This window comes from Rhinatrema bivittatum, chromosome 4, assembly GCF_901001135.1.
Source record: "Rhinatrema bivittatum chromosome 4, aRhiBiv1.1, whole genome shotgun sequence".
NCBI classification, from domain to species: Eukaryota; Metazoa; Chordata; class Amphibia; order Gymnophiona; family Rhinatrematidae; genus Rhinatrema; species Rhinatrema bivittatum.
This window is the reverse complement of record NC_042618.1, coordinates 226,648,707-226,666,854: the sequence shown is the minus strand read 5'-3', so window position 1 is coordinate 226,666,854 and position 18,148 is coordinate 226,648,707. Positions and strand designations below refer to the sequence as shown.

The following is an 18,148-nucleotide window of genomic DNA, read 5'->3' as shown; positions in this document are numbered from 1 at the left end:
AACAAAACACAGGACATCTTCTCAGTCTAAGGGGAAATAGATGTTACCATTTTAAGGGCACAGGATTCTTTATTTAAAAAGAGTGGAAAATGATTGGAATATTTTGCCATGGAAATGGTCAGGCTACAACACTAAAATTACTTCAAAAGAAAATCGTACAAATGTATGAAGGAAAAAAAAAAAAGACCCGTGTGTATAATTATGCAAATAGTCTCTAGGAAAAATGCTGATCCAGGGACGCACACCTATCTCCAAACAACAATTAGGAAATTAAAAGACGACTGGACTTGATGAACCTCTGGTCTTCTTTCAGCCTAATTAATTATGTAACTAAATAAGATAAGCTTATGAACGGTAAGAAGTAAAAGTGAGTTTACTGAGAACATATTATTAAGGTAGAGACTGTTGCTGGAATTCATCTGGAGAATTTCAATGGACAAGAACAGAATGAACAGATACATCAGGTGGCTGAGTTTGGTGGATGCCATAACTTTTGTTTACTCTTTCTTACATTCTTTTTTTTTTTTTTTTTTTAACTCATCACAGACATTTGAATTCATTTTTTTAAAATATTCAGTGGTGAGACCACTAACACCATTTAAATTTAGGTACAGAAAAGGCTTCCCAGTTCTGTTTATCTGTGTCCATTTCAACTGGAAAGTATACCACCATTCCATATGGATTCTAATTGTTTGAAATGGAACACTAGTGATTTGGGTATTGCATTTTGTTAATAAATGAATTTTTTTTTTATTTGTTACTTGGAATGCCTGATATATTTTATTTTATGATTTTATGATTTTATTTTGGGGAGGTTTGACTTTCTTTGCTTTAACAGCAAAGTCCTGAGCATCTACTCTTGGTTCAATATCTCTTTTCCTACATTCAGAATCTGTACATAATTTATTGTGCTTTATTATGGCATCCTACTATCCGAAACCTGAAGCCAATGCAATCCAATTCTGGCTAGCAGCACCTCCATTTATTCTTGCCTTTTATCTCTTCTGAGAAGAATCTGCTGATCACAGTGCGCAAAAAAAACACTGCGATTTACCAATAAGGGCAGCTGTCCGTGAGTGAGGTTGTCAATGCACTCTTTTCTTTTGTGGTTTAAAGCCAGATTTGGAAACAAAGCTGAATGCCTAGGCCATCAAACCCCTATATAACACAACATAGCCCCAATGTAAAGCAGCATTAGTTTGCTACGTTAAACCAAATTTACAACACTGCTCATTGGAATGACGGACTAACACGAGTGCAAGCAACCCAATCATGACTCTGCTAGCACATTATATTTAAGATAAGCCCATAGGATAATTACACTCATCATCTGATGAGCCACAGTCCCATAGGTCAGCAGAAATTGTTTCTGTGTAAATGCATGGAGGTTTTAGGGCCTTGCCTGGTCTTCATCTCTGTTTTGAGAGCTGTGTGCTGTATTTTCTTGAATGCAGGAGGTCTGGCCTTGCCCAATCCACTGAATGACATGGTTTGTTATCTTCTCCTTGCTGTACACTCTTGTATTACATGGCGTTTATGGAGAGACCTTCCCACTTCTTGCTCCATACACTGAACTGGCAAAAGTAGATTAAAGTTTAAAAGGTAGTGTCGCAAATCAACAGGCCAGATTCTGGAAATACTTAAATTAGTGATTAAGCAAAGCAGCAGCAGTGACTTTCCAAGGAAAAAGTCAGACTTTTCTCCTTGTCTGTGCTGTGGGAGTTAATTTGTATTTTTCTTAAGCTAGTATCTGTCTAACAGATTTTCTTTCAGTGATGCAGAGAATGCTGGCTGGTTATGTACTTGTATGGGTAGGCTTCACTAAGTCTAAAAATATCCACATTGATCCAGATCACCCAAAAAAATAAAAAGTTTCACAAAAAAAAAAAAAAGAAAAAAAGAAAAACATAAAAGAGCTAAGACCTTGCCAAATTTCTAGGGAGAGAAAAATAGAGGCAGTGTTCCCTGAAGGGCTGCTATTTCCTCAGCCACTGGTGGGAGTCGGGATTACTCTGACTCCCTGAACAAGGCAACCTGTCTGACTCTGCACCACAATGCTGGATATGAAAAAGGAGAAAAAACAAGGAAAAAGCATTCAGCAAAGGAAAACAAATGAAGAAAAAAAAAAACCAACCCAAAAAACGAAAAGAAGGTATCATCAGAACTTGGAATTACTCTTTGGGCTACAGAACAAATAAAATTAAAACAAAGAGGCAGCATCCTTTTGGTCTTTCATTTCTTGTTACATGTTCGCCTGTACGTTACTCTATCGTTAAGTCCTGGTTTTTCTTTTTCTTTTCATTGGTAGTAAGATTCTCTGGTGACTGACATCTTAGGCCAAGTCTACATTTTCTAGCCAGCTGAGAGACAGGAACGTTTGTAGCACTCCAAATATTTTGCTCACGGTTTTACTGATGAAATTTTGAGACCAAAAAAAATGCAGTTTCGTTTCTTAAGATGAGTTGATGGGAAGACGAAGCCCTGCGGCATCACAGGGATTTCATCCGAGTTGCTGCTGTGGAAGTCCTAGGACTCTGGCACCATGCATCCGTCCTTACGGACAACAGAAAAGAGCTTTCCAGTCAAGGTGCCCCACCAGACGTCAGGCTGATGGAGATCATACTCCTTGTGTCCCCTGGCTTTGAGGGTACGTTACGCAGATTTCACACACAGGTAGCAGACTTCTTTGATTCCTGGACAGGATTTCAGCTGAAAAGTATTTTTCTTTTGCTTCAACGGCTTACAGCTTCTGACCGTCATTAGCATAAACCATCATCATAGCCAAGAACCAAATCCTTTTGGTGACATCAGTAGCCTGGCTTCATTCTAGGTATTTGAAGCTTGAACAGAAATATTTCCATAGGAAAGACCTCCAAAAATTAATAAAAGAAAAAAAAATCTGGTATCTGGTTGGGTATGGAATATGAAAATCAAACAGTTTTAGGTATAAAAGTTAAGGTACTTGTGGAAATAATGATCCCACAAGAGGATCTGACATAGTGCTGCAGAAGTCCAGATTAGGCAGGGTCCACCAGCCAGCCTCGCTTCAGATAGTTTTTAAGGTGCTTTAGGTCCTGCAAAGCCTGTAGGAAAGCTCTAGCTCCTTGCTTTGCCCCCTAACCCCCCCCCCCCCCTCCCAGTGTCATCACACATTCATCAGAGGCAGTTAACTCAACATTCATCTTCTTGGTATAACTGTTCATCCAGCTCCTGGGACTCCAGGTGTTCAAGGCGATCTGTCCGACCACTCATGATCTCATCAGGGGTTTTCATGAACCTATGAACAAAAAGAACACATTTTTTGTGTTGTTGTTACTGTAACAGCACTATCAGAGTTTCTAGTTTCTGCACTCAGTGAACTGCGAATGCATGTGGTAATGTGTTTTATTTTTTTTCAAACCTGAAAATGAATAAGGGCTGGGGAGAACCTAGTATTATAAGTTTTTGGTTTTTTTTTAACTGCATTCTGCTCTGTTTAGAATTGTAGCTCAAGAGGAAAGATGGAAGAAAGCGCTTAGTATAACATTTACATTTTTAAATTCTTAAAAACAAGCATACAGATGTCTCAATAGGGCCAGCACAACCTACTGTGCAAGTCATGCACTTAAACTGGGTGGCAGTTCAGAGGGGCAGCGGCCAAAGTATAGAAGATGTTGCAGCCAACCTGCAAAACCCTATCCTGCTGGCAGCAGTGGACCCCATCCCCCCCAGTGGTTTAATTGGAGAAGAGGCTGTGGGCCATTCGGTGGACCCCATCCCACTGGTGGCTGAGGTGGAGAACATGCCACCTTGCAATCCCAACCCGATCGAGGCTTCTGTGGGAGCCAGCGGAAGAAGGGAAGGTGAAGCTCTTGTGTGTGTGTATGTGTGAGAAAGAATGTATGTGCATATGAGCTTGTTTGTGAGAGAGGGCACATATGTGTGTGTGTGTATATATATATATATATATATATATATATATGAGAGAGAAGGAGCATGTGTGTGTGCATGTGGATGAACATGTGTGAGAGAAGGAGCGCATGTGTATGTCAGAGTTTGTGTTTGTGTGTGTGCATGGAAAAGAGACGACTGAGGGGGGATATGATAGAGGTCTGTAAAATCATGAGAGGCTTAGAACGGGTAAATGTGAAAGTTATTTACTCTCTTGGATAACAGAATGAATAGGGGGCATGCCATGAAGTTTGCAAGTAGCACATTTAAAACAAGTCAGAGAAAATTCTTTTTCACTCAATTCACAATTAAGCTATGGAATTTGTTGCCAGAGGATGTGGTTAGGACAGATAGTGTAGCTGTGTTTAAAAAAGGTTTGGATAAGTTCCTGGAGGAGAAGTCCATTAACTGCTATTAATTAAGTTAACTTAGGGAATAGCTATTACTGGCATTAGCAGCATGGGATCTACTTAATGTTTGGGTATTTTCCAGGAACTTGTAACCTGGATTGGCCACTGTTGGAAACAGGATGCTGGGCTTGATGAACCCTTGGTCTGACCCAGGTTGGCAACTTCTTACGTATGTGACAGAGGGAGTGTATGTGTGTATCTGAAAGTGTGCATGAGAGGGAGCTTGCATGTGTGAGTATGTGAGAGATATAAGGAGCATGTGAGAGAGGGAGCATGAGTGTATGTGTGAGAGAGAGAGAGCATGTGTCTGTGACTGAGCACATGTGTGAGAGGGAACATGTGTATGTGTGTGTGTGTGTAAGAGAGAGAGGGAGTATGTGTATGTGGGAGAGACAGAATGTGTGTGAGTATGAGAGAGAGCACATGAGTGTGTGAGCAAGAGAGAATGTGTGTATGAGCATAAGTATTATGAGAGTGTGTGTGTGTATGAGAGAGGAGAAAGATTGTGTGCCCTCTCATACCCACTAATCCTTAATGATCTCATGGTGACTGGAAATCAGAAGCAGAGCAGGAGGTTTGTTTTCTTTTTAATCCTTATTAGTTTGAATTATTGGGTGCTATTTGATGTGTCTGTTTTGAAACATTTTACTGGTGTTTGGGAAATTTAAAAAAGCAATTTATATTTATTGTCTGACAGCATGTGACATGACTTCCATCATTATTAGCAGTCTGATTATGAATACTACACCATCGAATGAGGAGGCGTGCATGAAGGTAGATGGAAGAGCAATTAGTCCCTGATGAAGAGGATTTCTCGAAACATGGCCAGTGTTGGGTTTTTATACTCTGGTTTGAAGTTCACTGTCATTTGCCATTGGTTCTTTACTTGATCTTGCAGATGTCATCCTTTCAGGCTATTCATGGAGTTATTGAACAGACCATAAGTCACATACCTAGGATATGGACTCTTATGAGTAGCGAGGGTCTCCGGCATCCAGGAACCTGTGCATTTGCATTGCCTCCCCAGCATCCCAGCTCCACACCCGAATCCTCCTTGTAGAAATGCTTAAGGGCAAGAAAGCCACACTGATAGAAACCCCCAGAAAATAAATGAACTGACAGACTGCTATGAACAATTTATGGGGCAATAGCTTCCCTGCCTGCAGAGAGGCTGCCAACATTACTCCGTGGTACTGCAAACAATCACAAACATTCTCTGATAAAAAAAATAGGCCCAAGAGTCAAGGACTGTGATGTAAAATTTATAAAGTCTTCCAAAATTTCCAATGTTTCCATGTCTGACCATTAGGAGGAAAAAAAAAGGGATAAAAAACCCATTCCAAAACTGTCCTTTTTCCAGCCTCATTACAGCACACTGCCTGTCCTCTCACCAAATACAGAATAACCGACAACAAATTAGAAAGAGAAACATGGAGAAAAAAGCTGAACTGGAAACTCCAAAAAGCCAGACTCTGCCTGCAGTGAAACACCAGAGAAATAATGTAGAAATATTCAAATTCACGTTTCCCAAAAATATTACCTTTCCTCATAAAACAAAATAAAGAAATTTAAATCTATCATAACAGTAAACCATACTAATAAAAACCAAGATTTCAAAACAGATGGCGAATAGAGCATCTAATAATGATAAAAACTTTAAATATTTAATATTCCAACATAAATTAAATATTTCAAAACAGCAGACACATCAAATAACATCCAATAATTAAAACTAATAAAGATAAAAAGTGTTCCTCTCACCATATCTGAGAACTTTTGATTTCCAGTCACCCTCAGATTGTCATAGATTAGTGGGGTTAGTGGGGAGGCAGGAGAGGAGGGAACACACAAACCTCCTCTCTCGCTCTCATATACACACACACACATTCATTCACACACAAACACCCTTCTACCCTCTCTTCACTCCCTCTTCCACTTTCTCACTCCCCCTTCACTTTCACTCACCTCAGTCATTCACTCCTTCCAGTCACTTAACCTTTTTTCCTTCACTCTTCCCTCCCTTCCCTCCCAGTCACTCACCCGTCACCCCTTCTCTTCCCTTCCCTCTATCACGTATCTCTTCCCTCTTAGTCACTCACAACCCTCTCCCATTTTCCATACCTCGCTCTCATCTCCTTTGTTTCACTTATTCATACCCTTTCCCTTCCCTCTTAGTCACAACCTGACATATGACTCACCCCCACCCAGGAGTCTTCGTCTTCTTCTTCCTGTTGGCCAGGTATGGGAAGCCTGCTGGCAGGTCATCATTTGGCCCACCACTAGGCATCTAGTGCCTAGCTCTCTATCTCTTATATGCACAAGCTCTCACACATGCACACACCTACTCTCTCATATGCAGAGGCTGTCACACATATGCAAGCTCTGTCTCTCACTCATACGCAGAGGCGCTCACACACATGCACGCATGCTCCCTGTCTCTCATATATACATGTTCTCAAGCACATATACACGTTCCCTCACTTTCATGTAAATTTTCACACAAATGCTCCCTCTCTCATACACATAAGCTCTCACATACACTTATTCACAAGTTTGCTCTCTTTCTCATACACACACTTACATTCCCTATCACTTAGGCCTCTCCACTTTTTCATGGAGTCTGAGGGGGAAGAGTCAGTCCTGCGGCCTCCTCCTCACTCAGGTTGCTGGCAGATTAGGGTGTGCTGGCAGTCCCGTGGATTCTTCTTCCTTTCATCAGCAGGTGGGTCGAGGTGCGTGACCGCAACCTCTTGTTTATTTTGGCTGCTGTAAGGTTGGGGGTTTGCCAGTGGCCCAACGGACCTCTTCTTCGGCTGCCATGAGACAGGGTCTGTGGCAGCCTCGGTGGACCTTTCCCTCTTCGCAGCACAATAACTGCTGGAGGCTCCTTTGCGCACGGGCCTAGAGACACCCCTGCTCTTCCTCCTTAGGGACAATGCTGATGACCCATGCTTCCCATCTTGCTTCTGGGGAAAAGATGACTTTTTCATCCTGGCCTGCTTTTGCAGCAGGGTCCAGAGATTTCAGGGTCCTTCGCAACACCACTGGTGGAAGAGGATGGCACAGAGCAGATGGAAAAAGAGAGGATTGGGGGGGGGGGGACAGACGGAGAAAGAATTATGCTTAGGGGGAGGTGTTGAACAGAAGATCAGGAGGAAAAGAGGGTTGTGCTACTTTGTTAGTTATAATTTGTACTGAAAATATGATGCTGCAAAATTAGCCTTGTTGTGCCACAAGGATCAAACAAACTCAAAAGTGTTCCATGAAATATAAAAGTTTGTGAAACACTTCTCTAGGGTATATGTATTTCGGTCTTAAAGTCTCATTTTCCAAGGCTTTTGCTGCAGATTCTTCACCATTTTGGGAGCCCGTCTCTGGGCTGCTTCTAATTTGTCTATACCATTCTGGAGAAACAACCAATATACTTGGTTCTGCTCTTTCTTCAAGGTACAGGTGTATGTGAGCTGATGTGCATAACATGGGACGGACAGTGCTCATGAGTTTGCCTGAGCAAAAAAAAAGGCATTTGAAAATTGTTGCCTCCTTTCAGAGCAGGCAACCGTATACGAACTATTTCACAACGTGCATGTTTTTATCTGTGCAGGAAAAAGGAGCAGGGTTAGGTCCAGGGATGGAAACCATGCGGTAAGTTCATAACACAGTAGTGCCACAAAAGGCACACTGTGATGGAGTGCTAGGCGTGCATACAAATGTTATGTGTAGATGCAGGGCACATGAGCTTTGAAAGGCCTAAGGTCAAGCGATCCTTTTGAAGCATGCTATGGGGAAGGCTGCGTGTCAGGGGGAATGAAGGGTATGTGTGAAAGAGCACATATGCATGTGCTAGTGTGTGCCGAATAGAAAGCATGTGACCTGGGAGGTCAGAGAGAAAGAACAGGGCATGCACGGTATGTGGCAGTGTTTTGGAAGCTGGTGTAAGTTGCAGGTCTAGCTGAGTGGTTTTTTTTAAAAAAAGGTGAGTACTAAGATCTGCTGTGGAGAGTGGTATGGGTCTCTTTAAAAGTGACTTCTGCTACAACAAAGTGCACCAGTTTTCTTTAAAATATATATAAACAAGCCGTTAAGCCCGTTAAAACGGGCTACATTAACATTTTTTTGGATCATTTCCTTCCCCCTCATTCTCCCCCCCACCTCCCCCCACTCTCTCCTCTCTCCCCTCAGTCACTTCTCTCTCCCCCTCCCCCAGTCACTCCTCTCTCCCCCCTCCCCCAGTCACTCCTCTCTCCCCCCTCCCTCCTCCCCTCAGTCACTCCTCTCCCTCCTCGCCTCAGTCACTCCTCTCTCCCCCTCCCGCCTCCCCTCCCCTCCGTCACTCCTCCCTCCCTCCCCCCCTGAGTCACTCCTCTCCCCCCTCCCCTCCTGAGTCACTCCTCTCCCCCCTCCCCCCCTGAGTCACTCCTCTCTCCCCCCTCTCCCCTCCCCCCGAGTCACCCCTCTCTCCCCCCTCCCTCCTCCCCCGAGTCACTCCTCTCTCCCCCCTCCCCCCCCGAGTCACTCCTCCCTCCTCCCCTCCACTCAGTCACTCCTCCCTCCCTCCCTCCTCCCCTCAGTAGATCTCCGGGGTGTTCCTTCTGTCCGTCTGTCCCTCCCTCGCGCGCATGCCGCCGCCGCTCTGGGTCTTCGGGCCGCCGCTCCAGGTCTTCGGGCCGCTACCGCCGCTCCTGCCGCTCCTAGTCTTTGGGCCGCCGCCGCTCCGGGTCTTTGGGCTGCCGCCGCCGCTCCGGGTCTTCGGGCCGGTGCCGCTCTTCGGGCCGCCACCGCCGCTCCTGCCGCTCCTGGTCTTTGGGCCGCCGCCGCTCCGGGTCTTCGGGCCGGTGCCGCTCTTCGGGCCGCCACCGCCGCTCCTGCCGCTCCTGGTCTTTGGGCCGCCGCCGCTCCGGGTCTTCGGGCCGCCGCCGCCGCTCCTGCCGCTCCAGGTCTTCGGGCCGCCGCCGCCGCTCCTGCCGCTCCAGGTCTTCGGGCCGCCGCCGCTCCTGCCGCTCATGGTCTGCCGCCGCTCCAGCTCTTCGGGCCGGTGCCACCGCCGCTCCTACAGCGCCATTTTTATTTTTAAGAGGCACACTGTGACCGACGTGCTCGCATGCGCGGTAGAGCTGCTCTCTATTGCGCATTTGCGGCACGTCGGTCAACCTTCATTTATTAGGTTGATAGAGGTGGTTTTTGTCACATTTCTCTCTCATGGAGAGGCATGGGTGGTTTACACGAGGTGTGCTATATTTATTTTGCCATGAGGAAGAAAAAAGAGTGACAAATTTGCTCCCAGAGACTGTAATGTGAGTTATGTGATTGCAGCAGGGATCTTTCTGGATATATTCCAGCCCTGGACAGAAGGAAATAGATTCAGGTCTGAGGGCTCCAAGTAGGGTGAACAAACGCTCTAAACGTTTGTGGGTGAATATCCCTTCATGGGCGGAGTGGAGGGTGCTAATGGAGTGTCTATGGTGATTCAAACGTCCTCGTTGTCCCAAATATTTCTTTTTGCAGATGTGGCAAGTATCTTTTAACCACTGCGAATATCTCCCAAATATGCTCTTTTACAACAGTTACTTGGCAAAACCTGGGCAAAGTGAGACATTTGCCCTCCAGAGTCCAAAAACAGGGGTGTCTATGTGAATTGAGCCTTATTTGATCCATCTGTGCCCAACTTTCAAGAGCTATCCTCCCTTTCTTACGTCAGGGTAACTGCGCTCTCTCTGATAAGAGCTTAGCTCCTGAAAGCTGGTCTCTGGCGCATGAAGTTAGTCCAATAAAAAGTTATCTACACCGTGATTGTTGACCTTATTTCTACATATTCATGTGGATTAACACAGCAACCACAATACTTTACCAATACCTCATTTTTCACCTCTCCCCCCTTAGCCACATCCCTCAGGACGCAGCCTCATCCTCCTCGCCCCTCAGTATAATCCCCCCGCCTCCTTATTTTTCACCTCTCACCCCCCTCAGCTTCCCGCTCTCCCCTTCCCCTACCTCAATTCCCCCTCTCATCATGCATATAATTTCCCTCTCCCTCGCCATCATTATCCTCCTTCCCTCTGAAATGTAGTTGATCCTGTCTTTCACCTTCTGCTAGACAACCATGGCTTATATATATATAACTCTTGTATAATCCTCGGCATGTATATATATAACCCTTGTATATAATCCTTGACATACAAGCCTGGTGTATCAACCTTTGTATATAATCCCTTTGTTATATAATCACTGTATAAAAATCCACTGTATATTGAAACCAACAGTTGAACTAACCTCCTTCTCCCTCTAAGTAACCAACGATTTCCGAGCGAGTCATCCCCATCCGCTATAACTCTCATCTCAACCTATCTCTGATTCCTTCCATCTCCAAGTTATTCACCCCTGTTTTATTGTAACTTTGCCTCTGCTTCCATTTTAAGCTACCTGAGTTCGTTGTAAACCGATCTGATATGTTTATGAAGGTCGGTATAGAAATGTTTTAAATAAATAAATAAAAATATCTGATGAATGTCAGTGGCTCCTGCCATGCGTTGTGCCACCAAGCATCACCATAGCCTCTGCCGCCCACCGCTCCTCCACTGCCATGCACAGTGGCATCGCATTACCAGCTAATTCTTTGCTGCTGTTGCTTAGCTAAGACAGGGACGGGTTAAGAACTCTATGGCCATGCCCTAATCCTTGATCCTGTTCCCTGAAACAACTGAAACCCGTCGATTCAAAGGATTTGAAAACATAGCTGTATACACAGACCTTCGCACATAAGATAGGAGACTCTAAAGGCAGATACCTTTTACTTTTTTTTTCTACTTATTATTTTATGATTTTATTTTGTTATCTTAACCCTTTTACATTTCCTCTTTTATGTTTTTTAGTTGCTTTTATACTGATACTGTATTAGGTTTGTAGCACTTATCTGGTATATTTTAATATTTTATTTTGTTATTATGAATTTCTGTATCTCACATTTCACATTTTTCAATGTGTAAACCGTTGTGATGGTATTACTAAACGATGGTATAGAAAGGCTGTCAAATAAACAAACAAATAAATAAATAAAGTGCAGGACACGTTGCTGTGCATTTCCTGAATCACAAAGCAGTGTTGTGGTCAATGTAAGTCAAGGCAAACCGCCGTCTCCAGAAATCTTGCTCAAGAGGAGTTGTGAGAAATATCCCAGGCGGGCTCACGGAATCTGCATCGGCAAACAGCGCTCCACTAGCAACCTCCCCGTTTCCCTACCCTACTCTTACAGAAAGCCACTGTGGCAAAAATAAACAAAAAGGTACAGGAAAGGAAGTGATGAGGGCACTTAAGGAGAAAGAGGAGCATACCTGAACAAAAGCCTCTGTCCTGGCTCCTTCCGGATGATATTCAGTTTATAGTAGTGGCGTAATGCTCTTGACATCTTCTCGTATGTCATATTTGTTCTGTTCTGTTTGTTCAAAAGAGAGGGAGGGAGGGAAAGAGAGAGAGAGAGAGAGAGTGGCAGATAATTAGAAAGGCTTTGAAAGGACCTCAAGCGAATTAGAATTACTTTTATTGTTTTTAATAAAGTAGTGATTCTGCATTCACTCTAGACTTGCTGCTACCTGTGCTCTCACTAGGAGGAGACCGAAGAAATAGTGCCAAATTAATTCTGGAAGAAGTCATCTCATCCGTAAATTAGTTTCACTCCTGAGTTAGTTACTTCAGGAGTAACTAATGCCAGATTAAAATGTAAAAAAAAAAACGTGAGATTTGGAGTCAACTTCAGGATTGAGTTTCAATGAAAACTAATTCATATTTAACCCTGGAGTGGCTCACCAATGACAACAGAATGGGAAGTAAAGGGAGATTAATTAATCCATAAGTCAAACAGCAGGGAGAATTAAATCCAGGTGTAGAAGGATTTGAAAACAATATGGAGTCAATATTCAAAAGATGTACTCAATTAAAACCAGGTTTTGGCTAGATAAAGTTACCTATTTAAAACTTTGACCCCTTTTGCCAGCTATTTTTGTGTAGTTAAAACAGCAAGCAGTACCAATTTAGGTGTCGGTTTACTAAAATGTGGTATGTTTACTGCACAGCAAATGACTGAGATATTTACCAAGTACTGACGTTTTGTAAATCTTGCGGTAATTTTCCATGCATTGCTGTGCCCTAGAACCACCATATTTTAAAAAGGCTGCCTGGCTCCAGAAAAGTCCCCCCAGTCTCAAATAAAGAAAATACCTGGGGTTTTAGTGAGACCCCCCTTCTCCCAATCCCTTTCCTGGATCCTTCTACGGACAAAAGTTAAAAATGAAGGCCCCCTCCAATAAGGAAGAACTGCCCCTTTGTTAAAAAAAAAAAAAAAAAAAAAAGTCACCCCTGGCCCTCCCTTCCTGACCCTCTTCCCTCCACCCCGCAGGTTACTTGTAATCCCTGGTGGTGGAGTGGAGGGCAGGAACACCTCGCACTGGCTCCTGTTTTGCTGGCTCCATTTTCAAAATGGTGCCTGGGCTTGGCCTCATTGGCAGGCACCATTTTGAAAATGGAGTTGGCGGGACAGCAGCCAGTGGGGGTGCTCCTGCCCCCAGCATACCACCAAAGATTGTAAGTTTCCGGGGGAGATCAGAAGATAGGCGGGAGGCCTGGGGAGGCCTGGGGCAATTTTCTTTTACAAGAGGGCAGAGTCAAGTGGGGGCTTCACTTTACTTTTATCTGCACGAGGGTCAAAGAGGGGTTTGGGAGATGGGTTCCCATAAATTCCCAAGAATGTTTGTTACACAGGGCTGGAGGGGCTTTTCTGGGGCTGGGTAGCGCTTAAGGGCTGACATCAGGAGCACCGCGATGTATGCTAGCATCCTGATACACTCTCAGGGTGTAGTTAACTTTCATTGAATAATGTGACTTGCAAACTTCAACGCAGGTCATGTTATTTGATTTGCATAGTAATGAGCTGCTTTGCATGCACTAGCCAGCTAAAGCTACCAGCTCAACATTTGAGCAGCTAGATTTAGGCCTGCCATTTGTACAGTGGGGATTATCTGGCTAGATTTAGCTGGTCAGCACTGAATATTGCACAACCTGGCTAAGGGGTCTATTTACCAAGCCATGGTAATTTGCCCCAAAGTGGAAAAAAATACCCTGGGATCTTTCCAAGCCTTGGTACTCGGTACTGCAGTTTAAGAGAATTTCCCCCAGGGGTATAATCCCATGGGGAAAAATATCACAGTGTAAAGGACCCAAAATGTACATGATGGTTACCAGACATCACAATCTTCCTAAAGGGCCAGAGGGCCCTACACTAGGGGTGTGCATTCGTTCCCTACGAATTGGCAATCCGCAACGTACAGGGCCATAGTTGTTGTATACATGGGGAAGCGAAACGTATCGCTATTCCCCACGAATACAACGAATCTTTGCCAAATTATTCGGCCGTCTAAAGGAGCCAATTTAAACAAAACCTCCACCTTCCTGACCCCCCCCCCAAGACTTACCAAAACTCCCTGGTGGTCTAGCGGGGGGTCCGGGAGCCATCTCCTGCACTCACACCCTTGGCTGCCGGCATTCAAAATGGCACCGTTAGCCTTTGACCTACTATGTTACAGGGGCTACCGGAGCCATTGGTCAGCCCCTGTCACATGGCCATCGGCGCCATCTTGTGCTCCTACCATGTGACAGGAGCCGACCAATGGCACCGGTAACTCCTGTGACATAGTAAGGGCAAAAGCTATCGGCGCCATTTTGATTACTGGCAGCCGACGGCCTGAGTGCAGGAGATCACTCCCAGACCCCCGCTGGACCACCAGGGACTTTTGGCAAGTCTTGGGGGATCCTTCTGACCCCCACAAGACTTGCCAAAAGTCCAGTGGGGGTCCGGGAGCGACCTCCTGCACTCGGGCCGTCAGCTGCCAGTATTCAAAATGGCACCGATAGCCTTTGCCCTCACTATGTCACAGGGGCTACCGGTGCCATTGGTCAGCCCCTGTCACATGGTAGGAGCACAAGATGGCACCGGCCATCCATTGCTCCTACCATGTGACGGGGCTGACCAATGGCACCGGTAGCCCCTGTGACATAGTAGGTCAAAGGCTATCGGCACCATTTTGAATGCCAGCAGCCAAGGGTGTGAGTGCAGGAGATGGCTCCCGGACCCCCCTCTAGACCACCAGGGAGTTTTGGTAAGTCTTGGGGGGGGTCAGGAGCATGGGGGGTTGTAGTTAATTTAATTTTAGCCGGGAAACGAATAAGAATTAACATATAAACGTATCGGGGTCCCCCCTTGCCGAATGCAACGTATCTGCCCCCCGACGAATACGAATCCTGAATGCAACGTATGGCGTCCCTCTGCACATCCCTACCCTACACCCCCCACACCAACATGTGTAAACCATCCATGGAAGTCTTGTGAATTTGCACCCACCCCCCTGCCATCTCTAGAGGCAGCGCTCATGTCTAAAATTTATAAAAAAATTTAAGGTGAGTAGTGAACGCCCCACCCACCTATCCATCCCACCTCGCTTTTCAAAAATTTCCCCCAAGGCTCCAAATTCCTGACCCACTCCCTCAGGCACACATGGCTGTCTAGTGGGGCCAGGAGTGGCCCCTAAGCTCCAGTCTTAGCGATCTCTATCTTCAAACTGGTGTCAGCCTATCATGTGTATTTGAAATACCTTGCATTATCCCCTTGTTAGGCCATTTACTGCATGAAAAGCAATGCTTTTTGCACAGTAAATTGTCTAACACAGTTTTGTGAATAAGCTCCTTAGCTAGTTAGCATAATATTCATTGCTAACTGGCTAAATCTAGCCAGGTAACTCCGGCTGCATAAACAGCAGGCCTAAATCTAGCTGCTCAAATTTTAAGCAGGTAGATTTAGCTAGATAATGCATGCAAAGCAGCAAATTGCTATGCAAATCAAATAACATGACTTGCATTGAAGTCTGAGAGCCACAGAATTCAATGAGGGGAGAGGAGGCCCTAGGGATGAGAAGAAAGCCTAGGGAAGGCCAATACTGCCGAATTACATTGTTTTTGTTTGAGAACTGCTAAGATAAGCAGAGCTGCTTCTGTTTTGTTTTCTTATCATTAATACAAAAAAGACTAAGAGAGAACAGCCAGAGTCCAGCCTGAGTCTGTCCTCTGGCCAGCCCACTCACAGTGGTGTAAACAAAAAAGATAGATGCCGGATGTTTACACCACAACCGCTTTCATAGATTGACTCCCTTCTTGTTTTTTTGGTCCAGCCCACTCACAGTGTCACAGCCAAATAAAATCAGTTCATTTTTTAAAATTAATCTTTGTATGGACATATACTGTAAATATAGAACACCTTAGTGTAACAGGACTCCTTGAAGTTACCACGGTCTGTAATTAACAACTAAAAAATATGAAATGGCTCTAAACAGGAAGTGGGTGGAGAGGTTGGGTAAAAGACATGGGGGAGAGGAGAGTTGGCGTTGGATTGCATGTGTAAATTATTATATATAGGTGCATCTACCCAAAGTGAACAAATTTCAACTATGGGCCACTTTGGTCTTTATCTGCCACCATTCACTATATTACTAGGCTACATTTTTCAACACAAAACAAACGAACATACAAATCACACTGGTAAACAGGAATCTATGCCTAATCAAATTCTGAAATTTTCAAAACTTTTATCCTGTGAGGGGATCCTAATATCCCATTGCTATCTGGAAGAATTTAGAATTTTGTTATAGCTTTCCCTTCTTTGTAAGAACGAATTACTGTTTCTTCATTTTAAAATGCTTAAAAAATTGTTAGATGAGCCCATTGTGGTTGAAGGTAGATAGAAAAATGGTCACAACCTAAGAAGTTAGAAGTATGGGACTATTTGTTCAGTTATGAAATTGTCTTCAGCTGACTAACTGAAGGCCTAACAAGTCAATCAACTTTTTAGGTCTTATTAAAAACTTTTTAAAAAAGTAGTGACTCAATTGTGTGTCCAAACGTCTGTGCATGCCATATTTACTGTTGCATTATTTGTAATCTGTTAAACTTGGCAAATAAATTGTTATTTTGCATTAAAAATTGCAGAAAGATAATGGGCCGGATTTTCAAAAGGTTATGCGCGTATTTTCAAAAGGTCCGGTGACGTGCGTAAAGCCTCGGGACGCATGTAAGTCCCGGGGTTTGCAAAAAGGTGCGGGGTGGGGTGGTCTGGGGGGCGGGGCGGGGTCAGAGGCTCCTGGCACAGTGGCCATTTGCTGCTGTGCCGGCACACGCAACTTACTTCAGCCCCAGGGTTGAAATAAGTTTGAAAACAAAAAAAAAATGAAGAAAAAGGTATGGGGGAAAGAGTGGGGGAGGTAGAGGAAGGGAAGGGAAGGTGGGGTGGGGGTAGGGAACGGGGAAGGCAGCACGGCTCGGCATGCAAGGTGCACAATTTTGCACCCCCTTGCCCACACCGACCCCCGATTTTATAACATGCGTGCGCATGTTATAAAATCAGGTGTACATGTGTGTGCGACGGGTAGCGCGCGTACCTCTGAAAATCTACCCCATTGTGTTTCACTTTGTACCAAAGAGAGGTTGTGCCAGCTTAAATATTCATTGAAACATAACAAATTTGACCAAGGGTGACTACATTTTTGCATACAATTGTAGTGTACATATGGAAGAGTGGTGAAGTGGCCTGAGAATCAGGGAAACCAGGGTTCAAATCCCACTTCCAACACTGACACTCCTTGTGACCTTAGGTGAATCATTTTTATCTCCAGTTGCCTCAGGGACCCTACAAGGAGTCTAACTTTCAAACTTATTCATAGTTCTGGATTTGCACACGCGTAATCACCCCAATTTATATGCAGAGGCAGATAATGTATAAAGTATGCGTGCAACCTGTTTTGAAAATACTTACTTGCGCAGGTATTTGAAATCATCAGTTCACCAATGACTCCTCCAGTTCACCCTCTAGCACATCACCCTGAACCCCCACCAGTTCACCAAGGCCTCCCACCCAAAAATTGCAGACAACAAGTGCAATTTCACTTGTGCTGGTCAATCAGTAAGTGTACAATTGTATGAGTAAGTTCAACAATTTATACTAGAATCTCTCTTATAAAATAGCAATTTCCACACGTGCTTCTTGACCTCCACCCTAAAACACCCCTAGCTGCCCTTTTTTCGGCATGGTGAATGTGCATGCAAAACCGAAAACACGTGCATACTTTTGATGTTTATAAAATAGCATACACTGGAATACAGTTACACACACACACATATATATTATTTTTCCACGTGGACCCTCCTTGTAATTTGACTCATTGGCCTGTAAGCTCTGTGGAGCAGGGACTTATTACACCTGAATACTAACAGTGCTGTAAGCCACTGAATTCTTTTTATTAAAGTTCCTGCATGCCCAATTTTCCTCCCAAACACTGTAATAATGTCTGCAACACTACTTGCTAATTTTTACAAGTATTCTGGGTCAGGCACTGCTCCTTCGAGTCCAGCATCCTGTCTCCGGCCGTGGCCACTGGTAGACCTTACCTTGTGGTTACCCCAGAGTCGTGCCAGCCCGTTTGGGTCTACAATGCGAAAGACTTTGGACTCCTTGTCCTCCCATCGGATGAAGGTTTCGTACCGGCTGTCAGACAGCAGCTGATAGACATAATCCCACAGCAGCCTGCAGTCTGGGGAAGAAAGACAAAAGAAGCAGGGCTTAAAATATTCTTTCCCGGTAACCGAGTTTACTGATACTTACCCTCAAGGAGGCGAGTCTCCAGAATTCTTTTCAGACATCTTTATCGGTCTAAGACTGTGAGGAATGGAGCTTAGAAGCCTGCTCTAGATGCACCATAAGCAATTTTTAAATTTGA

At 44.5% G+C, this 18,148-nt stretch overlaps 1 protein-coding gene across 2 annotated transcripts in view; it reads right to left on the bottom strand.

The window, feature by feature from the left end:
* Nucleotides 1-463: 463 nt before the first annotated feature.
* ETV6 (ETS variant 6) overlaps nucleotides 464-18,148 on the bottom strand; it is a 249,449-nt gene continuing 231,764 nt past the window's right edge. For both annotated transcript variants that reach the window (XM_029599789.1, XM_029599790.1), the window contains exons 6-8: nucleotides 17,820-17,962; nucleotides 11,669-11,769; nucleotides 464-3,277 (exon numbers count right to left, since the gene is read on the bottom strand). In XM_029599789.1, the coding sequence (XP_029455649.1) occupies nucleotides 3,172-3,277; nucleotides 11,669-11,769; nucleotides 17,820-17,962 (350 nt within the window). In that variant the 3' untranslated portion in view covers nucleotides 464-3,171. The remainder of the gene's footprint in view (nucleotides 3,278-11,668; nucleotides 11,770-17,819; nucleotides 17,963-18,148) is intronic.